Genomic DNA, 25,879 nt, shown 5'->3' with positions numbered 1-25,879 from the left:
TTATGATCACAGAGTATGAGAGTTGTGAGACACAACAAACTGGAAAGCTGCCATAGCCAAGAGGTAAATGCAATTCTATGACTTTTCCATGACTGTTCACAAATTTTTCCAGGATTTTCCATGACTATGGGAACCCTGTTCAACCTAAAGGCAACTTGTCAAAAGTTTGTGCCATTCCTTCAAGCAGAAATCCCGTTATAAAAGCATTTAATATGCATCTTTTTATACATGTAGCTGCTTTCCTGAATTCTCCATTTACTTTGTGTACAATGAAACAAGACAATTGGTGATCAAAAGCCGGAAGCGGGATTCCTGCAGGAAAGACTTGCCACTGACTTTTTGGTCTACGTGCCTAAATGATAGCTGAATTTCTACTCAAAGAATGGAGGCAATTTTTAACATGTTGCTCTCTAGTGAACCAGATCGGTATAAAAAATGTTAGCTGAATGCTTACAAAAAACTTCATTTTAAATGAAGCTAAAATTTTCTATTGTGTACACTGCATTTTGCATATAGAAAATAAACATTGATATTTTAGTATATCGCAATCCAAATCAAGAAATTCATCTTCTCTGAATTTTTGACAGCATCCACTTTCACTGAAACCATAATGTACTCACATAATTGCAGTAACATACCTATCTGCTCACAAATAAAACACACAATTCTTGGTGTCCTAAGTACAAAATAAGCTGAATTGAATTTGTTGGGAGTTCATTCTGAGATGATTACACTGAGTTGTTAAGGTAGCACACTTGATTGTCATACAAACAAATATAGAATCATGATATACATCTTGACAGTTAATAGGGCTTTGCAACATAAAGAGATATTTACTTTCTTGATAGCAAATTTTTGTACACGGTTTGCTATAGACTTACATTGATAATCAATTGAAGCAAAATACATACACAATTATGCATAAAAGGCATTGATTAGGATTCCAGGATCCAAGCACCATCCAGTGCATTGAAGTTGGCAGTGCAAGTGAGGAAGTTGTGTGCCATAAAAAGCACACACCATAAGGAACGAAGATGCAGTTCAACGCAAGGGAAGCAAAACACTTTGAGTAAACGGACACTCACGGACAATCAAGTGGGACACCAAAGTCCAGCTTCTGCTACTGGCAGAAAGGGAGTTCCACACGCATGTTCCACCTTCCCTTGCCAACAGACATTGAGATATTGAGTGTTCACATGAGAGAGGCAGCGGAGAGGGCAGACCTTGAAGATACATTCATACAAGAACAATGCCATCATTGCACTTTCGTCCTGTATATTGTACAATCGTCGATGGCCGGGAGGTGTGCAGGCCCTGATGTAAGTTTTCACATAACTTGCGAGCTATCTCCCTATTAAACCCTGGAATTCCCAAATACTCCAAGTTGGGCTTGGGTGAATGTGATGCTTATTAGTCCAGTAAACATTAAAGAATTCATACATGAAAGAAATGATAATACTGTTGAAGTCTATATTTTCATGCAGAGTGGCTCAAAAACATATCTGCTCATTCTTAAATTTGTGCTGCGTAACTGCTCACTCACAACAGGATATTGTAAAAAATGTTTTTCGCTGAATTTATCATTAGTGTTTATAGCCAAAAGTAGCGACAGTCAGTATGTGGATGTCAACGTCAAATCGCCCTGACAGACGCAAACATAGACATGGTCAGTATGCTTATGGTCAGTATGTTATCGACCGAACCAGCAGGCTCCCAGCACCCTCTGGAAAATGCCTTGATAGTGTTATCCAATCGTGGGTCAACATATAAAATGCTAGCTGTGATTGAAGGAATTTAATAAAAATTAATGTATACAGAAATTGAAAGCTGGTACATGATCACAGATGCATAAAGGTACACAATGGTAGAGACTGACTGCAGAGTTCCTTTTGCGTAATCTTGGGAGCTACAGTATAAACAGCAAAGTTCATCACACCAAAATGTACATGTATGACCTACAAAATTACAATATCAATCGTATACGTACACAACGTGAACCAACAGTTCCATGTACCAAATATGCATTCAAATCCCTTATACAAAATATCAAAAATTAAAATGGGTATCAAATTACGTTTTGCTTTGATAGCCATATCTGGTAAACACAATAGCAACATTTCTTGTTTTCATAAAGGCATCTATGAATGAACAAACTTCATATATATCTATATATAGAGAGAAAGATAATCTTTTCACAACACAAGCCGATAGAGTATCCAATCACTATCATATTCATAACATGTTACCTTTCACAAAAATGTACGGATCACACCATAGTATTAAAAAATGGTGTTATGACCAACAGCTTGAATACATTCTGGGTGGTTCATGAGCTAAACACCAAATGACAAAGTTTATTTTGAAGGTTTAATAAATACAGGGAAACAATCTACGTTGAATTCCCTGTACGATCACTAAATTCACAATAAATCAGAAACAACTCCTCTTTCTTCGGTTTTTATTTCTTATCTGAAGTGGCTGATAATAGATTGAGGATTAGGCAGATAGACAAATATTTGAACCAGCATATAAATCTTTTTTCATTCACTTTCTTTTTTTTCAACTAAAAAAGAAATAAAGTACGAAAGCTCTGTAAAGTGTTTCGCATTTCAATATCCATGACATTTCAACAGAGTCATGAAAAGTCTGAAGTTCACGAGCAATGGCGATGTGATTATTAGTAGCGAGCATCTCGTAAGTTGCTTGTTACATTTCTCAATCCTTCGGATTTTGTGAAATCGATGGTGGAATAATTGACTTGATCGCAATTCTTATCCTCATTGGGGATACGTCTGAAGGGGGATCGTGATCGTTTCTCCCGCAAAGCTGGTGTGGAACTACCAGATTTGTCAGGAGCAGGTTGTCCAATGTCAACATCGACATAGTTCAATTCCTTTTCACCGCTCAGCGATGACTGGCTGGAACGTCGTGACGAGTGATGCGAGGACAGCGCACCGGGGCTAATGGTGTCGCTGTTTCGATTGTTATTTCCGACCCCTGTGAGAGAGTTGGCACTACCTCTGGACGGGATGCTGCTGAGCTGCGAGAAGGATAAGTCTTCCAGCGACTTCCTCAAGAGTTGCTCAGCAACCGGTCTTCGCAACCACGAAGGGGACGGTGGGCTGACGGGGGAGTGACGGGGACTCGACTTCATACCGGTCTCCCGAGTTTCTGTTTGGACATTGATGTAATCATGACTGTCCGGGTTAGAGTGAGTAATCGGATCTATGAGCAAGGGGGGAACCTGCCTCTTGCTCAGATCAGTCACACCTTTAGGACCATTCCTACCCTTCCCAAAACTCATGTTCATGTACTCCCCATTTAGGCCGCTGTCCGTCGATCCATTCTTGACAACATCAAGACCTTCATCAGTACTATCAACAATGTTCCTAACCATGGCATTTCCTTCTATACAGTCTGGGGCATCAACCGTTACCTGTACACTACTATCCACATGTTCATTCTTCTCCTCATAATTCACATTTATATACCTTGGTTCCTTCGCCGGCATGCTATGCCTCTGGGTGGCATCCTTCTTATCAATGTTGTTGTTCTCGCATGCTCTATGCGAGACTTGGCCACGCTTTGCTTCAAACTCCATATTGCAATAGGTATCGACCACCGGTTCACTGTGTGACCTCTGATGAGCGGATGAAGTGATCTTGAGCAGGTCGTCGTCCTGCGGTCCTGCAGAGTTCCTGTGCTTTTTGTCAGGGGACTTCTTTCCCAAGGAGTTTGTAGTAGTGAAGGCACCTCCACCTCCAATGGGCGAGATGGACATGGGTGCAGGAGCCCAGGCTAAGCCGGGGCTGTTGGACGGTGAAGGACGATTGGCCGATGGGTTCATCAACATGTAGGTGGAAGGTTCTGCACTCGAGCTACCGGCGTGTGGGGTTATGGTTATAGGTGTTGCTCTCTTGGAACCTTGGAGAAAATGAGCAAAACAAGAAAAAACAGCCATTAACTCATTTGTTATAGACACCTGGTAGTTCCTGTGGTTCGGGCTACGGGAATAAAAGAATCCTGAGAGCACTTAATGAAGAGTTTCGATGATGATGTTCACTCATTAGCTCTCTACCAATTAGATGAAAGGATCTACAATAGCTTTAAATGTCAGTGAAAATCACCTACAACAATCCTCATGAAATGCTCCTCATAAGTTGGGGAGTACTGAAATCAATGTACAAGTTGATAGAATAACTAGCACATAATGGTGTGATATCATTGATTATGCTAATTTATAATGTATGAAGACAGATATTTTCAATCGATAAATAAATGTTTGAATAATCTGATTTGGGGTCCAGAAGCTCTCCCTGGACTTCTTGGAAAATCTACTATACAAATTATTATATGAAAATAATTTAATATGTAGTGTGTCATAAATTACTGATATGCATTTCTATGTTTTGGGGCAAATACAGTGTGCAAAATAATTAATATTGATTAGCAACAGCAGAAATAATCATTCATTTCTGAGGCTGAAAAAACAATTTTGTTTGAAATTCTATGTTTTCTTTTTTGATAGCCTTTTGGTCTGACATGCAGGTATAAGATTCTGCACAACTTTGGAAATGAGCACTTGAGCAACACCACTTTGATCTTTCATCAAACTTCAGGGGAAAAAGGATGGTAATGTTGCAGTGGAGGTTCTTATCACCGTGACTTTGATATAGCATGGTGCATCAACAAGGGGGGGGGGGGTGGGGGGCTGCTTTTTTTGTCAAGTGAATGGTTACTGTTACTTACAGTGTGATTCATAAACTGTATACCAATCATCTAACAAGTTCTGTAACTCCCTTGTACTTTTACAAGGACCACCCGGTTCCAGTATGCAATGGGTAAATTAAAGTCAGATGGATTGGAACACAAGATTCTTGGATTTATGTTATTAAGGACATTCCACAGTTAAAATGATGTCCATGTAATTTTCACCGTCTTTTGCACAAAGTTGCTTTAGCACTTAAATATTCCAAATTTGCAAAACAACATGGATTCATGTGCTTGCATTTTTGCTATAGAGCTTTGAAGTTCACTCATTGAAAGTTCTTGTGAAATTATGTAATCAAAAGAATTGGGCATTTTTAGACCTCACAAGATCATAACATTGAGTTAATCCTCTTTTTAGTAATCCAGCAAAATGTGCAAAGTTGTAGATGTGTAAACATTGAGAAAATGTGCTTGTTTTGTATCTTTGTGAGGAAAAAATCTCAACCATTCTCCCATATATTCAAACTCCAGGTCATATTCGTCATACTTTGCAGCACTGCAGAGTAAAGTATTCTGAAGTTGTAGAGGAAGATTTAAAAATTAGTTTCAGCTAATTAGCTGATTAATCATCTCTTCATTCAATGTGACATCAACGCGCATACATGTAGCTTACAATAGATGCAGATCACGATGCGCACAAAGATAATTGTGGAACAGACATCCATGCATTGAACTAAAATTCTATTCTACTTTATCTGTATTCTGTGAAAAAAATCATTAGTAATTAAAATAGAAATAAAGTAACAAAATCTTCCTCATATGAAATATAAAGACAGAATTTAATGTCAACCTAACTTGAATAGCAAGCCTCCAACCAAAGAAAAGGTTAACATTCATTCCAAAATTTCAATCAAAATCAACCAAAAATATTTTCATACTCCCTTTTTTTTGTGTGTGTGTAATTGAGGGCAAAATATCTATCCACCTAATCAACAAATTAGAATGAATATTACCTTCATGGTTCTGTAAGCAAAAGCAATTAGAGTAATCATCGGAATCATCAGTAAGATACAAAGAGACAACCTTGCCATGGCCAGATCAAGGTTAGATCAATATCAATTAATTATCACAGTTCCCTTAATCAGTGTGATTGACTACAAAGAGCTCCTTTTTTTTTGTGTGTGTTTTAAAAGCTCACTCACTTCTGACTCTTCATCGTGGAAAGAAATTTTTAATAAACAATAAGCCACACTTGGGATGCTCGTAAAAGGTCAGTGGGTGTTCCACAAAGATAAAGGGGAAGTTCACTCTGACGAAAACTGTTATAGGAAATAAAAATATTGGTGAAAGTTTGAAGAGAATCCATTTAATATTAAGCAGGTTCGAATCCCACTGGTTCCAATTTTTTTCTGACGTATGATTTTCATTACAGATCGTGCATGGGATCTTCAACACATAGGAGTAATGCCGATAAATTTGTGCAAAAAATTAAAGAAAGTTATTTGAATTTAAAGTTTGGATATGTGACGTCATAAACGAGCAGCTGCCCCATATTTTATGTAATATCAAATGCATAAATTTCAATTTTGTAATGGTTACTGATGACTTATTTTTGTTTACCTTTTAGGAACGGGTGTGAAGTGATTTGTCTATTGTTATGCTGAACATACAGTAAAAAACGTTTTTAATTTTCTGAAAAAATGACATTTCATTTATTTTTTACCATACGATATATAAGAAGGTTGCTTGCATATGATGTCACAAATCAAATAATTAAAATTCTACGTACTTTTTTTTTTCTTTCATGGAATTTTCTTTAACCTTTTTGCTATTTTTACACAAAACTTTTTGTCAGGGTGAATTTCTCATTTCAAAGTCATCTTTCAATGTTGACACAGACGTGATATCAAAATGAAAAGGAAGACACCTTGAGTAGCGAGCCATGTTGTTAGGGTTATGAAAATGATATTGAATGCACAACCTCGTTGATCAATGTGCAGTAGATTGTGTCCTCTATGATCTTACCATCGCGCTGATGTATTATACATTGCACGCAATTGGAATTCAAGTGCAACTCTATTAAAGTCACACTTAAAATATCCCCCATCCATGAAAATATGATGATTATATAATCAACCATGATTCACTGAATTGGATATAAGATGAACTTGTCAATTTGTGAAAACAAGTTCTCTCATTTAATTGTACAACATATTATTATTATTAACATGTGTGTAGAATGCACTTCTTTTTTTAGCATCTGATCATACTGTCACAAAATGTGCCACGACTCCATGATAGCATGCATGATTATAATCTTAAATTTGCTACCAAAAGACTTACTGATTTAATTAAGGAGATTTAATTTTCGAAGACTGTCTAAGGGATGTCAAACTTGTAAAAAAAAAAGGAAAAAAAAAGAGGAGCAGTACTTTGAGGAATGACAACAAGTTTTGGGGTGGAAAAACAGTATCTTTCCACAACAGATACAGGTATTATACAATTTGGGGAAATAAACTATTTTTCATGAAACCTGCTACATTTTTTTCAATAAGTAAAAAAGTGCAAAATACTGTACAAAAGAATCCGTTGGCATACCATGATTTAAAAAGATGTTAAAAATAAACCGATTACCGGTAAGTCCTATTCTCAGTTCTTTTTTACCCTTTTTCAAAATAACTATTTACTATTTTGTCTGTTTGTTTGTTTATAAACTGGCATACATGTATCAGTTAAACTTTATATGTTGGGGGACAAATGCTTGATAGGCCCCAGACTTTTATTTGTCCCTTCACTTTTTAATGTATACCTGTAGTACTTTTGTTAATGCTTGTATATTATTTACCCATTGTTATTGTATATAAATGTATGCCTATGAATTGTTTAATTCACTGTTTTGGGGATTTATTTTTGTGTAATTCTAATGTCTATTTTGCTGAATTGTGGAAATAAATGAGATTTAATTAAGTTTTACATTGGCATGTACTGTTTCGATTTCCTGTTTTTATCGTTGTTTACCTGGACTGGGTCCCATCATCATATAACCCTCGTCTTCATTGGATGGTGCCTTCAACGCGCTGCTGGAAGGGGCCAATCTCTGGCTGGGTGACGGCGTCAACTGAGTAGCAGGGGAGGAGCCTGTTGCCAGGGTAACAGAGCTTGGTCTTGAGCGGTTGCTAGGGGTCATTGCCATGTAGGAATCCGGTTCATCGACAACGACTATGGGTATGATGGGGAGGGATAAAGAGGTGAAGGAGAGAGGAGGAAGGAGAGAATAGAAAGAGAGTGTGGAGGAGGTGATGGGAGAAGAGAGAGAGAGAGAGAAGAAAGAGAGATTGCAGTCATATTACTGTACATGTATGTGCAGATATATTTCTAATACGCTTTAGTACAGTACTTTTAACCCCTCCATAGAGTACAAGTGTAGGAACGTGTGATATTGAAAGGGCAAGTCCACCCACCCCCCCAAAAAAAAAGTTGATTTGAATAAAAAGATAAAAAATCTAACAAGCATAACACTGAAAATTTCATCAACATTGGATGTAAAATAAGTTATGACATTTTAAATCTTTGCTTATTTATTTTTTTACAAAACAGTTAGATTCACATCCGGGTCAGTATGCAAATAAGGGGACCAATGACGTCACCCACTCACTATTTCTTTTGTATTTTATTATATGAAATATAAAATATTTTAGTGTCGTGTAAAGCAAACTTTTATTTCTCCCTGAACATGTGGAAATACACTTTTTTAACATTTTGTGGTTCAATTTGTCAAGTCTGGAAAAATTTAAATATTGTTTAATTCAAACAATAAAAAATAAAAGAAATAGTGAGTGAGTGACATCATTGACTCACTCATATGCAAATCATTGAGTTTTGGATACAGGCCTAACTGTTTGGCGAAAAATTTATGAATCTTTGAAATGTATTAACTTTCTCATTTCGCATTTGATTTTGATGAATTTTTCAGCGTTATTTTTTTATTCAATTCAAATCAACCTTTTTTTTCTGTGGAGGACTTAATACCTAAGTGGTAAACATTAGGCCTGGAATTTCTATTTTGAAAATTTTATATTGAGTAATTCACTTCCATTCAAAACATTAACCTTTTCCAAGCATGAACAGTGATTTTGGTATTTGAAAATTGCAACAGGATGGCAAAATAGACCATCTGATCACAAAACTTGTTAATACCACAGGCACTATATCGTACAGAAGTCATACACTAAAACAACATTGGCTGCGTTAATAAGCAACTCTTTTTCCGAGGTAGAACTATGGTTCCAATACCTGTACAGGGTGTATATAAAAATCTAAACCTGCTTGAGATTATGGGGTTTGGCAAGTCTTTTTGAAATAAAAAAACATTCATACATTAGCTCATATGTTAACGGCTTGTACTTCTATGCAATTACTTTGCACCCAGACAACTACAAGAAACTCACACATTTCATTTTTCGGGACATGCACGGTAGATTATTTGACACAAATTCAGCAGAAATAAACATGCGATATCATGCAAAACAATCATGCAGACAAAAAAGTTAAAACAATAATACAAAAATTTCATTTTTCAATAAACATTTGGCAAAAGTTCACCGATATCTATTTTCTAGCTTGTTGAATCATTAAAACGTATAATAAAATATATTCTGCATTGGCAAGTTAATTTACCTCACCCCCTTTATAAAAGATAAATGGATTATCATTGTAAAAAAATCAAAAGCAAACAAACTAACGAGGGGAGAGACTACGGGGCGAGCTCTCAGCGCTGGAGGCACACGAGGAGGACGAGGCAACATGCAAGAATAGGTGATTCTGGTAGATGTGATGCTGCTGGTGCTGCTGGTGGTGGTGGTGGTGGTAGTGATGCGGTACCTGGAGGTGCTGTCCACCGGTTCCCGGGGCTAGGGAGGGGCTGGAGGTGGGGGAGGTTAGGGCCGGGGAGGAGGACCTTCTATGGGCCAGGGAAGGGGACAATCGACGATGGTGGAGGTGTGGACTGTAAGCAAATGTTCTGGGTACGGGTAATGCTAGATAAAAGGAAAAAGAAAAACATATACACATCCAAAATGGTGAACATAACAAAACCTGTAGAGGATAGGTGTATTTCCTGAGAGTGGTATATATCTTTCAATTCGACCAAGTAATTATTTGTTTGGAAACAGCCAGCAACTATTTTTATACTCTATTTGTAATAGTAACTGTTTGTAATAGTAACCTACTTTTGCAAGAAAACTTTACAAACTACAGTTAGAGGCTACAAGCTCTCCATTTTCATAATAGGTTATTCGCCATTACGAAGCTATCCATAAATGTAAGTACACACAACTTACACACGGCTGGAAAATAACAGAGAAAAAAGTATGAGCTGAAAGGTTATCTTCTTTTTTTTTTAATGAATTAAAAGTCCTGACAAATTTTTCAATATATGGCATATACAGTAAGGTGTAAACCTCAACATATTTGAACTTCTTCATGTGTAATGTAATTAAAATGACTAAGACATCAATGTGGATAGCCATTTTCCAGTCTTTTGTAAAATAACATAACTTTGTGAATAGCATGGTAGTTGTATTTTGGATGGAAAAATAAACACTATCATAATTTTTAGGAAACATGACTCAGGACTCAAATACACAGAGAGCAGTAGAATTCAAAGAATTAAAATATGCAAATAACCACAATCCTACTGAGCATTCTTGCATAAAGGTTTTCTAAATTTTATTATGGAAACATTGCCACCCCAATGTTAAAGGTAAATGCCAGTTGTGGTAACGATATCAAAATGAGTTCGTACAGAATCCAATGAAATGACCACCAAAGTGTCCGTTTGTATAAATAAAACAAATGTGCCAAAGAATTCTGGAAGAAATTGTGTAATTGCTGAGAAATCAGCAAATAAGCACAGGATTCGGGTCATGCGTCGGGCCGACATTCAAGGCAATAATAATACACTGTCCCACGTGCGCTTATCTGTGTTGGTGATCTTCAGTGTGAACATTTTTCAGCGTAGATTTCAAGATTTCACAAAGTTCAGTTCATGTAACTGTGCATGTACCAGATCTAGATCCTCGATGGTATACTGAAAATTAAGCCTGGTTTACAGACTTTCTCATGAAATCAGTGTTTACTACAACTACTGGCATTTCTCTTTAAGTTCCATGGTAACAATGTCGAACCAAAATCATGGATTCCATGGATTGAAGCATTGGAAAGAGAATGTTACGATTATAGTAATTGTAGTTATTATAGTAATAGTAACAGCAATGGAGTACCAGGTCTTTTCCCTTGATGTTTCAAGTTCATCACATTGAAAGATATATGCCACACTCAAATACTATCCACAACATACCAAAATCGCAGGTTAAAAGACAATACACAGGAAGCAGCATGCAAACATTAAATGCACAATACTATTAACAATTAAACAGAATCAATCCAAAATGAATACAATTTATAATTATCATACTGAAATCATACATACAAACTTATCATTTTTCAGGGAATTTTATCATTTCGAACCCATAAATCAATTTGTGCAGGGAGGCAAAGAAACTTTCTTGAAAAAAAAGGGACAAATCATATTTGGCAGAGGCAACATGCAAGCACATCGATTGGATAACAAAAAATCATGCACTACTTCTTAACTCAAAGTTTTAATTGTGATTTTGTTTTCATAAGCCAGAAATAGGTCATGAATTCCAAGGTAAACTAAAATTTAGCTAGGGTCATATTCTCTTGTTGAATAAATTAGTCAGCTCAAGTCTTTTAACAGTGGACCAAGAGCCAGCTACTACAAGAGTTGAAATCAAAGAAACAAAAATTCAAATGATAATTGATTTTCAACCAATCAGAAATACATGAATGTATATTGGACTTGCATTTGATATTTTCTGGTTGTGTTTCAAATGCAACTTTTTTTTCTGCAATGGACCACGTGTCTATATGTTATTTCAGACATTTAAATGAATTAATTGATTAGAGAAAACTTTGGATACCTTCTCTTGTCGAGATTCATCATATCAAAAGTTATCTTTTTTTTTCTAATTTCCTAGTTACTAGTTTAATCTTCTCACAAAAGAAAAAATTACTATGTCAGATGTTTGCATCTCTCAACATATTTTAATGCTTTAAAAAAAGTTGGGCAATGTGTCCCAACATGTCTAAATACTATGACAAATTTTGCTGAGTATTGTTGCACCATATCTGAAAGGTGTTTTTAACAGTGAAATCGATTGTGAGTGAACATCCATAATGCTACATATTAAAACATTCAGGCCCTGTAACAAACAGCTTTAGTGATTAATCACGAGGTTGATTTTTTTTATAAATGATGTCATATATAATAATCAATGCAATCAATCTCAGAAACTAGCCCCACGATCAATCACTGCACTTTATGAAGCAGGGCCCGGACAACCATGCAACCCACTGATGATCATGCTCCCCTATGCTCAGCCAGGATGCCTGGATCATACCTTTAGAGGACGCAGAGGGCGACATACTCATATATTCATCGTTAGCCTCCAGTGCTTCTTCTCTTATCGATACATGAGATGGGGAATCCGGGGTGCGACTTCTTCCCCCGCTGCTTCCAAACCTTTAAGAAAGAAAAATCAGATGAGATCATTTAAAAGGCGAATGCCGTCTTGATACTGTCGTGTTTGATATGCTGGGGCCGCAGAACCAGGGCAGTTCTGGAGCTTCTAGTCTGCTGTGCAAACCCTTCACTTGAGTTAAGGGTCTGAATGTGCAGCCTATTCAAGCCTTGTGTACTGACGGCCTAAAACAGCAAGTTATGTTTGTTCTAGTCTTTGCGTGGAGACACACTTGTTGATCATTTTCAATCAGGGTCTGTGCCTGCAGACTATGGAGCTTCAGCCCCCCTTTTTTGTACAAAAATATAATAATGATCATCTGATTGTGTTTTTTGGGTATGGAAAGTAAACTGTATCAAGCATTCGTACCTGGTGAAGTAGTGATCATCTGAACTATGGGAATCGCACTGGTAACGTTCATCAAGGTAACTCTGTGGACTTTCACTGCAAATTACAAACAACAAAAGTATTGAGCATTAAGAATAAAAAGAGGGAACAGATAAAATAAATCAAGTCTCAGAGGTTAAACTCTTAGCTAGTCAATAAAACAGGCTCAACAATCATCAACAATAAGTGTACGCACACAACTCACTTACTTGGGGATGATTCCGTTCACCCTGAATATCTAATAGCAGTTTTATGTCTGTACATTAATTTTACTTCCCAAGCAGGACTTTAATATTCTTGTCTATTGGTCCATGTCAGACTACGAATCTCAGTCAGAATTAAATCAGAAGTGCTAAGGTATTTGTTTCATTTCATTGTGACTATATAGCATATAACTAAATAGCCCGGGCTATTTTGAAAACGCATAGCCGGGGGGGGGATGTTTTGGCCCCCCCCCCTAATCTAGGCCGTTGATTGTGCGATCGCGATGAAATTTGGCAAGCATGTCATCCATGACATAATCTCCACAATTCAATTGTCAATTATACCAAAATTATTCAAATTCATTTTTAATTAATAATGCTAATTAATGCATAACATCATAATTTTGCTGTAAATCTTTCAATATAACCACCAAAACTGCTAAATTCTGGTCAGAACGCTCTTCTTAGGATTATCATCAAATGAGTATTTAAAAATTGCAATATCCATTTTTGTTTTTAAGTATTTTATTGTTTTTTTGATGGAAATCATCGGCAATGCTATTTCAGTCACAAATAACATGAAAGCTATTGCTTTTAATCAGTTAAAATAAAAATGATACATTTATTAATTTTGGCTACATACAGAATTTGCATTGGATTTGCACATGAAATCACCTTTTTGAGCAATTTTAGGTCTGGCATGCACTTACAAAATGTTACGTATTTTTGGAACCGTGTAACCCAGCATCGTGAATTTGGTCTTAAAAGTTGCATGAGACTTGAAGAAAAAAGTCACGAAACACCGCGGCACGATCTTTTCGCATTACAGATTTATTGTGAAAAATTTTAAGCCCCCACCCCAGGGCTGGATAGGGTTAAACTAGGGACTCCTGTTAATTTCCTTGTCTAGGCTATAAAATGCAGCATGGATGAAAAGAGAGACGGCCTGATTTTTTTTTTATTCAACAGGTTATACAAGGATGAAACCATATAACATACAATAGATCAACTGAAATGAATTTAATAGTGTTTATAAATGTACTAGGTTATACAAAGATTCAATACATTTTTTGTGGCATCATTTGATCATGAGCTGTGCTGGTCAATAAGCTTTCCAACGAATTTATCAGTGGTTAGCCAAAAAATATCCATAAATTACAGGAGCACGGACAGGGTTATCAATTATGGGGTTTGATTCCATCTTTTCCCTTCTCCCTTTTCTCCATTTTTTCCCTTGCTTTTGTAATTGTTAGGGAGTTCGATAGGACCCCCCCCCAAACTCCCTGGCTACGGGCTTGAATTACAACTGACGCAAGCATCTTGAAATTCATTGTGCAAGCCTATTTCTATGGCTTCACTTGGCCCTCACAGAAATGCTCTGCACAGTATTTAAAAATCCCACATCGATACATCAACAACTTAAGTTTCAATGATACTATGGTTCTTTTCAACAACAACAACAAAAACAAATTATCCAAGAATTCAGCAAACAATTTTTTTTTCACGGACACTATTGGGCTTTAATATTAAGAGTGAATTCCTTTAAAGTTGGGACCCATACAGTATGTTTAAAATAAAAACCACCATAAATTCGGCTGAATTTGATGCTGCCATTGTCATGATACAGAGGGGAGAAATATAACATTCATCCACACTGCTACAGAAATAACAGCAATAGGGTCAAAACCACTATCTCGGCGCAATTGGAAACTCAACAAATCAGAAAAATAAACTTTGTTCAACACATATCATTTTATTATGAAAAGAATGCATGTATTGTCAAGTTAATATCCGTTGATTATTGGCTTTTGAATTTTGCTGATTGACTAAATTTTCACGTTTTCGTAATGACATGTATAATTCAGTGTGAAACCTACGTTACAGAGCATTACACCTTTAATAGTCGTGGTGAAATCTATTTCTATTGAGTAGAACTAATTTGCCACTTCTGAAATAATCAATTTGGTGCCAAAAATTGTACGATAATGGTCTATTACTTCCCTTGAGTTTGATTGCGAAAACCACTGAGGGGAATTGAAGTTTGAAAACATTAATTTCTATAAAGAAATTTGACTGTCAAAATCACGAATCGTATCTTTTTACTTCGAACAATAAATCTGAAAGATAAAGGTAAGATTTAAACATTTATAAAGTCATGTAATGATTAAGTTTACAGGATGTTCATCAAATTCAACGAACGGGCAGCATGTAATATGTAATTGTCTCATTAAATATGGTAACGTAGGTTTCATGAAAGGTAACGTAAATTACATGTTCTAAAAATCTGAAAATAACTACGAAGGTTTAGAATTGTATGCACGAAAATAACTGAAAGTTGATTGGTTACATTCTCAAATAATATCATGAAACAAAATGGACCCAACTATTATCACAAAATGGTTTTAATCCACGGGAAATTTAGATTACACGGTGCTCAGAATATGGGCATTTTATATTCAAATGTAAAGTGCCAGACGTGTGGAAGTGTGAGTGATAATCAAAACGCGGGGTCAGTTGTGTTTTCAGATAATGGTATTTATATCAACTCCCTCGTTCTGTTTGCAATTTTAATTAAATGTAAAGAGTGAAAAGTAGAAATAAAGTTACTTTGAAAATAGTAACGTATGTTACTTTAATATCTGACAATGCTAAACAATTGTCCTACCACAACTAACATTAAAAATCTGCTAGCTTGGATGAAATATAACACCAATGTGCCAAGAAATTGCAACTTTAAAATTTAACAATTTGTCTTTTTGAACTTTACCAAGGTATGAAATACTGAAAGTGTGAAAGAACTATAACACCAATTTGAAATTGTGAATAAACTATAACACTTATAGATCAACTGTACGTCAAACATATGGAAATGTGATTGATCATCAAAACGTGGTTACCTTTATTTTCCCGATGACTTTTATATCAATTCCCCATTTTCTGTTAGCAAATTTTGATTACGTTTACATAGCGAAAATTTGTAATAAAATTATTTTAAAAAGAGTAACGTATTTTAACTTCAATATCTGACAATGTAAAACAATTATTTTAACTCAGCTAACATTTAAGATTTGAAATTGTGGATGAACCATAAAACCTAATGTTGAAAGAGAGAGATGAAATGAGGAAAAGGGAGATTGCAGTAAGTAGACACAAGATGAAAAACAAGAAGAAATTAACCCCCCATGATATGATGAGGAACATAATAGGGAGTTGAAGATAACTCACATATCAATTATTTATGCTTGAATATTAATTCCCTAAGACTGGAAGCAGATCAATCTGATATCCCTACAACTTAATCACATAGGCCTAACTCTAGTTTTGCATGTGTGATATTAATTTCTTATAGCTCTTACAATAAACATATGGCCAATGATTTATATGGAAATCAATTAATCAATTAACCCATAAAAATTAAAACCCCTTTTGAATCATTCCAGTAAAGATCTATGAAGTCAGACAACGGCCTTGAAGGCTTCTTCGATCAGAGCTTTCTGCTCTGGAGATAAAGTGACAATTCTTTGAGAAGTATCACAAAAGCATGGTGTAATGTGACACAACACTTTGTCCCATGCCACCCATATTGCATCTTTTTTTACAGGCCATTTGTATTTCCCCCCTGTATGGGTACCAGAACATTTTGCCATGAAGTCAATATGAATATCAGAAGAGTCAAATTTGAGGACTTTGCCAATGTACCACTGCTTATCATAAACTGCAGCAACCCAGTCGTCAACACCATATGTACCCGAGGACGCTTCGTTGGTTGTTGGTGAGGACTCATCATTTTCAGACATGCTTGTGTTGCTTGGACTCTGTGGTGTAACAGAAGCACCTGTTGTTGACATGGTAGTCGATCGATAAAGGAGACGATTGTGTTTCCACCCTTCGCACATCGTTTCAACTTGGCCTTCTTCCCGACTGCCATAGCAGCTTTGACAGTAGCAGGACAACTTTCTGAGAAGAACTCCATTGTCATGGCCAATCACTGCGTGCATCTGCATTGTCCCAGGAAAGGTTTTCACACTGGACCACCTCTCCGCAATGAGAAGACTTCCTGCAGCACAATCTCCCTTGGCTACAAAGAAGAAGTTGATCTTTGAACCTGAGCATTCGTGGCGTTCTTGTGAGGCCCAGGCGAAAAAGTCGTAGGCATCTTGGATAACTGCTGCCCGTCTCTTCACTGCAGTGTCTGCAAGACGTTTGATGGTACCCCCGATCCCATCGCACGGACCCTTCCCGTGGCCACTCTCGAAATAGTTCCATTGAGCATGTATGCCGTCGAAGATATCAGCATGCTCACTCACCAACGAAAACATTGTTTTGTTCCTATATTGCGATGTAGGACTGTCGGTCCAGTAGTGAACCTTATGGAGATGGGGTATCAGCTCTTTGAGCTTTGGCATGAGCTTGGTGAGTATTGCCAGTATTGTGGAAGTGTTGTGATTTCTGTCATCAGACACAGCTGCAAAACTTTGATGAACTAGTTCATTCCCGTCGTTGCGGAAGTACACGACAATTGGGTGAAGTGTCACCCCATCCTGACACCAGTAGGCGCTTTGGACCTCTTCAAGTGGAACACAGACATAATTTTCGGCAAAATCCATCTGGATAATGCACTCATCTGGCTTCAAAGAATTCTTGCAATCTAGCAAAGCTCTGAATTGGTTTTTGATTCTGACAACATGTTGCCTGAATTCTTGGATCTCCTTCTGAAAGCGCTTGATAAAGTCAGGTTTACTTTGAGATATGCGGATGATTTTGATTTTCTTTCTCCCATCTACCTCAACCCTTGACCACTCATCAAATTGGATCTGCTCTGACTGCAAGTTGTTGAGGAGAATATCTACCTGAGCTTCATTATGTTCTTTAATGAACTCATCTGGGTTGTCATTTACAGTTCCCCCTAGTGATTGTAGTGCTTTGAGCTTCAATGCAACATTCTGATGCTTTTGACAAAGGCAAAGATCTCTCGAGGCGAACTGGACAGGCTTAATGTGAGGACATAGGGTTCGTCGCACGCGGTTGAATGCTGACAATGATATCTTTCTTTTCCCATCGGTCTCTGCCAGATACCTTTCATGAAGATTAGACAGATAATCAGTCAAATACCTCTTCTGACACTTGGTTCCGTCTTTGCCCTTGCTTGAATCCTTTTTTCCCGGACACATACGTGATACATCATCTCTGTGCAGAAATTCTACTACTTCCAGATGGAGAGAAGTCCAGGTTGGTCGTGATTGTTGAGTTGATTTGGTATGTTTGTTTGCCTTCGAAAGGTTACGTTTCCCCAATCCAGTTTCCGTCCGGAGCAACTTTAATAGGCGGTATTTCTTCAGAACCTTTGATCCAGCTACCAGCTGGTGAAGAATCCGGCGATCAGACATCTTTCTGCTTGTGTTAGAAGAACCTTGAATCTCTTCCATCATTGCATTGGAGAATAACAATCGTTTTCTGATTGAAGGAACACGGCTTGGATCTATTCCTTCATCTTCTAGCTGAGAGTTTGTACGGGATCGCGGTGTATTCTTAACTTCTTTTCTTGTTGGCATTGAAGTCATGACTTTATTCTGCAGCCTCTCACACCTTTTCTTTAGTCTTGTCTTGTCTTTCTTTGCCGCCTGTAGTTTCAGTGTGAGCTGTTCAATGTTTCTATGAGCCTTGCTCAAACACCTACTCACTCGTTTTCTTCTTGGCTTTTGGAATGGCATTTTGATAGTAAGGCCTAACTGGTTAGATATGTCAGGGGATATGTCCGAGATAGCAGAATCGTCATCCGCAGTGTATCCGACGTCATCTATGTTCATGTTTCTTCTTTGTTCCATTTCCTGTCTTACCCGACGAACTCGATCTCTATGCTTTCGTACTCTTCTATTTACTTGCGTTCTTCTCTCTTGGACCCTCTTCTTTGTGAGCGTATCCACCGGTTTGTAGTATTTTTTCACCCTCTGCCTCTCCGCTTGTAAGTAAGCATTTTCCCCCATCTTTTGCCGCTTCCTTTGCCTGTAAGCAGCCTGAATTTCAGCCCTGCTCCTAGCCATTCCTTTAGGGAAAATAAAAAGAGAAAGGTTATATTGTATGTTATGTTTTCAATTATGAAATCTTGAAACATACGTTACCATTTTGGGCAGGGGAAATGCCATTATTATATTCCAAATCTTATTAAAAGGTGTCGCGTTTATCAATTGATATCAACAACTTCTTTACACAAATATGCCTTATACTGCTATTTATAGTTTTTTCTCTTTCATTACAAAAATATTAAGGTATATATATATATTTATTTTTTTAAGAAGGCAATTATATAAAATTGATATATATACAAGAAATTTGAGGGAAGGAAATCAACAATAATACATTCGATAAACCGATATACGCCCCTCCTTTATATTGCGAAAAATAAAATTTGATCATGGGATTGGGAAAAATCTTAACTAGTATTCAAAACTCGGTACCAAATCCTGAAACCTACGTTATTATAATTTGAAACCTACGTTACTATAATGAGGTGGATAAAATATTAGCATATGAACTTTGTTATGTACCTTAATTCAACCAATTGAGAGAGATCTTATTAATATTGGCAAGTATTAATGTAAGAAAGGTATAGACAGTGTAACAAAATACCGAATCTTTTAAAGGGCTAGTTTTATCTTTAAATATTTCATGAAAATAAAAGTTGAACGGAACATAAACAATGCTTGAAGTGATAGTAATTGTACTTTTTTCTTTTTTTTTGTTCCCGAAATTCCACTGGTAATGAAATTGAATGTAGTACTAGCTTATTATAAACATAAAGTTACGATTAGCAAGATTAAATCCCCTTATATCATCTATGTATGGGACAACTTCTATTTTGAAACATACGTTACTAGAGTTGAAACGTACGTTACATTATTATTACTAGCTATCAAGGTATAAAAAATTGATTGAAGAGTAATTTCACATTCTTAAACTTTTGTTTGATTTTCTAGCACTTCTTAAGAAGCCCTTGACTAATGGTTGCACCTAAAATACACTCAAATATTTAGGGGAGTAGAACCTTTAAAAAATTTGATGAAATTGAATACTTACTAGTCAGCCTCTGATGCAAGGGATTAGAAAAATGGGACGAGATCCACCATAGACTTGAAAAAGTTGTTGCTAGGCTTTCTGAGAATGATCGTAGATGGCTCATCTTTGTTATATATCGAGAAAAATTCTTTTAACGCCAAAAAGGCCGAGGTCTGCATATACAGTAACGTAAGTTTCATAACGTAAATTACATGATGGGGTAAATAAATAGTTGCTGATCCAAAATTGCTCTTTGCAAGTATGATTTCGTTGGCCCTCTGACTTTCCTTTTATCAATGCTAACTGCTGATATACATATCAGCATCTAAGGTCTATACACATTACCCCAAAACGGTAACGTAAGTTTCATCTCTTAACGCTACGTTTCTATAAATTGCATTTAGTTTGGTTTTGATAAGATTATTCTTACTTAGGAATGGGAGTACATAAGTATCATTTCTTATCATATACCCGAGGTGTCAAATAAATAAAAATAAACATATTTACGATGACAAAAAGTAATTAATTATTGATCTAAAATACGGTAACGTAAGTTTCACTATATTTGGCGACACATTTGGTTTTATCCGCATGTGAAAACAAAACATTTTTATCAAAAACTTTTGATTGTATTTTGTGGAGGGATCACTTATATGCATATTAATTTAGTTTTAGGGCAGTTGCTTTTTACTTTATTTTGGCAAGATACAGAAATTTAGAAAATATATGACCGGCGACACGCTGTTTTTCACTATTACAACGGATGGGTTTGCTAATTTCTCATTATATACCAAAAGAAGGTCAATAATATGACTTTCTTTTTAAAGAATGGATCTCATATAATAAATAGAATAGCTTAACTCGACCATTCTATATCGATTTTATTTTTAATTGGACCCATAACATGCGGGACACGAATTTGACGCAATTGCGCCGAGATAGTGGTTTTGACCCAATATTGCAGTATAATGCATGGGTATGTGAACGAAATGCTCAGTAGACATTTTGTGCACTTCTGCAATAGCACCCTCTAGTGACTACATGCCTTCAACACATAATAATAATGTCACCAAAAAAGAAAAATCCATAAGTATTTCCAAACTTCTGAAATATCCAGAAGACTATTAAATCCTTGTATTTCCAATCAGCATGAAGCCAAACAACACTTTTTATTTGTGCAGTTTTGGCTAACATTTTCTTTGTTCATATAATATAAGCTATTTCAAAGGCCTCTTAATGAGAATGGATTATCTGGGTCAATCTTCTTTTAAGGCTTTGGATAGCGCTTTAAAGGTTCTAAGACACAAAGGCCATCTTATTCTAGATACATATCTATTATTAGGTAGTTTTACTTGAAAAATATGAATTTGCCATCGGTTTCTGAGTACGACGAACCGGTGTTGAGTTATTCCATGGAAATGAACTTCAACGGGAACGCCCACTAAAATTTTCGAAAAAGTCGGCCGATCGACCTGTCAATCATTGTGACGTCATTGAAGGAAGGCTTTCTCAGCTGTGCAGCCGGACCCCTAGTTATTGTACATGTTTTTTGTGTAGTTGCTGTTTCGACCGAGCTCATCCTTAACATATTTTTTTAGATTTTTACGAAGTTTTGATCATGGCTGCAGCATCGTCATCGATCACAAAGATACAAATCACAAAGAGCACACAACCTTATTTATTTACTTTGAATCCACACATGCAACCACAACACTTCACGCTCCAAACGTCAACAACACTCAGCAGCTTCCTTCCCTGACGTCATAATGGTCACGTGATATACGAAACCAAATCGGGCTGAATTTTTGTGGGCGGGGCGAATTTGGCTCAATTTTCAATATAAAATTGCCTTTGAACCTGATGTGGGATGATTTTCGGGTAAAATTTTGATGGAATCGTAATTAGTAACCACTAAGCTAACAAATAAATCAGCATCTTTGCTGTATTTCATGGGACTTTTAATTGTGACCTATACAAAAAAAAGAGTTTGATAAGAAGTAATTATTATTATTAAAATGGATATAATCTCTGCAACCAAACATTTTGAATTTTATGATTTATAACAAAGTATGGCTGAATTCAAGTTATTTTATTTCAAAGCAAATGGGGAATATTTTACAAATTTTCTTTCACTGGCATATATGTGTTAACAGTATTATAGAATGTACATGTAAATCACTTTCTGCATTATTTCTATTATGCATATGGGCATTTTCACCACAGATGGACACAGAGGCAAAAAAATCAAGTTGATATTCATGTCAAATGCTTTATGTTTTTTAATAAAACAAGACCTGAAGTTTCTGAGACAAAATTTTTTTCAGACTCTGGCAGTCATTTTTTATTTCAAAATGGCTGCCAAAGTATGGATACAAATTAGTGTTGAAAATAGTATATTGATACATATTTTGTTTTGACAGATTTTTAAAGAACAGGTTTGATCATGATGTTTTCGCCTGTGATTTAGCTTGCTATTATAACACTTTTTAAAATCCAACAGAAAGAAACACCAGTAATTCATTCATCTGATAAAAAAACATTGATGAAGTATGTGATATGGTATGTAATGTCAGTTACCGAAAACATGAACTTTTTTTTCTCATTTCCTGGAAAAGAGGATATATTATATGAAACTTGGTAGATTTCCTCTCTAGGTAACACCCCTCCCTTCTACACCAAAAATTAAAGATTACCAATTAACAATGAAGTCATAGGGTACCATTAAATATATGTAATGTCAGTTACCATGATAAAACGTTGGTTACCAATATTGAAATGCAAATATGTGGTCAATTTTATGGTGAAGAAATATTTTATACTTGTTATTCAAGTCTTTCACTTTATAAGTCACACCAGAAGGAGCTTGCTATTGACTTTTAAAAGATATAGTTCACAAGGAATACTATATGAAATTATGAAGGAAGTTGCATTCCCATCGTGCAAAAAAAAATTATGATGAAATTGTTTTGTACATGCACTTACCAAGTACCTAATTGTTTGTATCAGACAATTTTTTGTTTGGTTTTCGGGGGGGGGGGGGGGGGGTAGCGGGGGGTACTTTTCCCAAATTATTGCCTAAATCTGCAACATTTTTTAAGCTTAAAGCTAAATGAAAGTAGTTGCAGTAAAACACTAATTTCGTGAGAAAGTCTGTAAAACCAAGGTTAAGTATGACTTTATCATCGTGGATCTAGATCTGGTACAGTTACATAAACTGAACTTTGTGAAATCATAAAATCTAAGCTGAAATACAATCACACTGAAGATCACCAACACAGATAGGCAGACGTGGGACAGTGTATTATTATTGCTGGAATAAAGACCCGACGGAAGTGACCGAATCCGCGCTTATTTTGCTTATTTCTCAGCAATTACACAATTTCTTCCAGAATCCTTTGGCACATATTTTTTATATATACAAACAGACACTTGGGTGGTCATTATATTAGATTCTGTAAAAAGTCATTTTGAGATCGTTACCAGAACTGGAATTTACCTTTAACATTGTGATGAAAGGGATTTCCAGGGTCCTTTTTTTTACTTTCTAGGATTCTTTTGAGCATTGCCTCGCTAAAAGTAAATTCCTGGTTTTTATACCTGTTAGTAGTGTGGATGTGTGATACAATTTTTGTTTTTGGTTTACAAATATAGATGAAAGGTGAAATTTGACAGTTCTGATCAATGTTGCATGGATCTACTAAAACTGTTTTTTTTTTCTAATTTACAAATAGTTCAGTTTCAGTTTAGAAGCTGGAGTTTATTTTTTGTTGACAGCTTAAAAAAGAAATTAGCAAAGAAAATGATTAAACAAATTATGAAGAGAATTGAAATCCGACAGATATGAACAAGCATTGCCTGCACTGACCAGAATAGAAATCAATAAAACTACATGGCTGCATGAGATTAGGGGGGAGGGGTACGTGTAGCCTAGGGGAGGAGACCCTTATTCATTTTGCCTTTTTTGAGGGGAGGGGGAGGTTGGAGAAGGAAAAGGTTTAAAAAGTCAATATAAAACTGATGAATATATTATGGGTGTATAGTCAGAAAAATCCATGTGTACAGTCAATGCAATATTAAATAACTATAGGAAAACTTGTAGCTGCTATGACCCGACCCGACCCCCCCCCCACCCCCCCCCCCCCCCCGAGTAAGTAAAACATACATTTCTTATCTTTTGATAATTAAAAATGTGAAGTATTATGAAACTTTTATGATTTTAAATAGCCTTCCATATAAGTACCAAGAAAATTATGCCTTTGAAAATCATGTAGCACTGGTAAATATTAATGTGTATTGTCAGTTACTGACAAGTAATGATAAAAATGTTCAAATCAAAGAAAGGAATTAAGAAAAAGAAATAGTTTTTTCATTGAAATGTTCCTAGAAACTTGGGTATACTTCCACATCAAGCTCACTTTCATGTGAAGCCCTGCACAGAAGATACAATGCAATGATTCCACACATTTGACTTCCATGTGTTATCTCTATGGCAAATTAAGTGTAATGTCAGTTACCGTAATGTCAGTTACCAGCATGGTTGTGGAAAAATTATCATAGCCCCCAAAAGACAAAAACTAATTGTTTAATATTTTGACACATCTTAACCTAGTAACTGAGGTATATTTACATATTCAAATTATTACTCTATCTACTCAGGGACATGAAATATTTCAATTTTAATGAACACCCTGAAATTGCATGTCCTTTTGCGTAATGTCAGTTACCGACACATTTTTGCTTGCTGATGCGTAAAAAAATGTGGTTACATAGGAAAACTTAGTATCAGAGTATACAGCAAGGTTCACTTTATTAACTCTATCAAAAGCAAACTCCCATCATTTGTTGTTTTAGAGATACACACAATGAAAGGTGTGAAAACATTGTGCCGTGTAATGTCAGTTACCGTGAAAATGCCCATATATCAAGAATTCTAATCTATTTTCCTATGACATGAAAGCACCTATGAGAAAACTGATGGTGTATGATATGATACAAGATCTGATATTTTCGGTAAAACCGCATCCCTAAATTACAGTATTACAGTGCTAAGGATTCCAAATCAGCATCTTTTACAAATCGTGTGTTGTATGTAACAAATATTCAATGTTTTATTATTCGTGCAACCAGTTGTAGATTAAATGTACATTCAGTGCAAGTTGAAGCAGACTTTTCAACTCTGCTTCACGTTGTTGAATAGAATCTCTCAACTTGCCCGCTTACATGTATGTAATATTCAGAACAATTGCACCATAATAGTTTTATATTGTATTTTTTTTGTCTAAATTAAAAAAAGTTGGGTCCCCAAGAAAATTCACACTCATGATAAGCATATGTTTTTGTTCTTTCTGGTTCAGAAACACTTTTCAAACATGGAATGTGGTGAAACCTTCAGGATAAAATCTGAGGTACAGTAGCATATTCATTTGTACTTTATCAATGAATTTTAAAAATGTTTTTTGAAATTTAATCACATATATCTCTTATTGTAGCTTTTCAGATTTTCAGTCACTAAATTTGTACGATAAGCATTAAAATGGTCGTTATGTAGAACAATACACATTACCAAAGAGGCCACTATATCTTACAAAAAGCAAAATCAATTTTCATAAAAGGATCAATCAATAAAATGTTTAATAATGGTCTCTACAAAAAAAAAGACAGTTCAAAATAATTCGCAGTATTAAACCTATTAGGTAAAAGGATTGGACAGGCTTTAGCAACATGCAATACAAGACGGGATACTTTGTATTCTGATCAAGATAATCAATAGAAAGAATTTCCAAATATTTCTTGATTCTTTACGAAGGCGAATCAACTTATGCAAAATTTGCTGTAAATACTGTATTCAAGACATATTTTTTTTTAAATACTCTAAAATACATTCACTTATAATCTGTCACTATCCTTTTGACCTTTACCTAC

The 25,879-nt window shown here is 35.8% G+C and overlaps 1 protein-coding gene across 2 annotated transcripts; it reads right to left on the bottom strand.

Annotated features, from left to right (window-relative positions):
• Positions 1-230: 230 nt before the first annotated feature.
• LOC129259707 (TSC22 domain family protein 1-like) lies at positions 231-14,470 on the bottom strand. 2 transcript variants are annotated; one of them, XM_064098846.1, is made up of 5 exons: positions 12,684-14,470; positions 12,195-12,316; positions 9,453-9,746; positions 7,729-7,929; positions 231-3,924 (listed from the first exon to the last, which is right to left on the bottom strand). In XM_064098846.1, the coding sequence occupies exons 2-5, from the start codon at positions 12,223-12,225 to the stop codon at positions 2,678-2,680; spliced, it is 1,773 nt and encodes a 590-aa protein (XP_063954916.1). In that variant the 5' UTR covers positions 12,226-12,316; positions 12,684-14,470; the 3' UTR covers positions 231-2,677. The 2 variants fall into 2 exon arrangements, with proteins under 2 accessions (XP_063954916.1, XP_063954921.1); XM_064098851.1 differs by lacking the exon at positions 9,453-9,746.
• Positions 14,471-25,879: the final 11,409 nt, after the last annotated feature.

This window comes from Lytechinus pictus, chromosome 1 (genome assembly GCF_037042905.1).
Source record: "Lytechinus pictus isolate F3 Inbred chromosome 1, Lp3.0, whole genome shotgun sequence".
In the NCBI taxonomy this organism is placed as follows: Eukaryota; Metazoa; Echinodermata; class Echinoidea; order Temnopleuroida; family Toxopneustidae; genus Lytechinus; species Lytechinus pictus.
The sequence above is the reverse complement of the archived record's forward strand: the minus strand, read 5'-3'. Positions and strand labels throughout refer to the sequence as shown.

Excerpts from the sequence above, each read along its gene's own strand:
- LOC129259707 (XM_064098846.1), bottom strand. The coding sequence starts at position 12,225 with ATGAGTATGTCGCCCTCTGCGTCCTCTAAAG. Across the intron at positions 9,747-12,194 it reads GCCCTCTGCGTCCTCTAAAG|CATTACCCGTACCCAGAACA; the intron begins GTATGATCCAGG and ends CCTTTTATCTAG. Across the intron at positions 3,925-7,728 it reads GATGATGGGACCCAGTCCAG|GTTCCAAGAGAGCAACACCT; the intron begins GTAAACAACGAT and ends ATTTTCTCCAAG.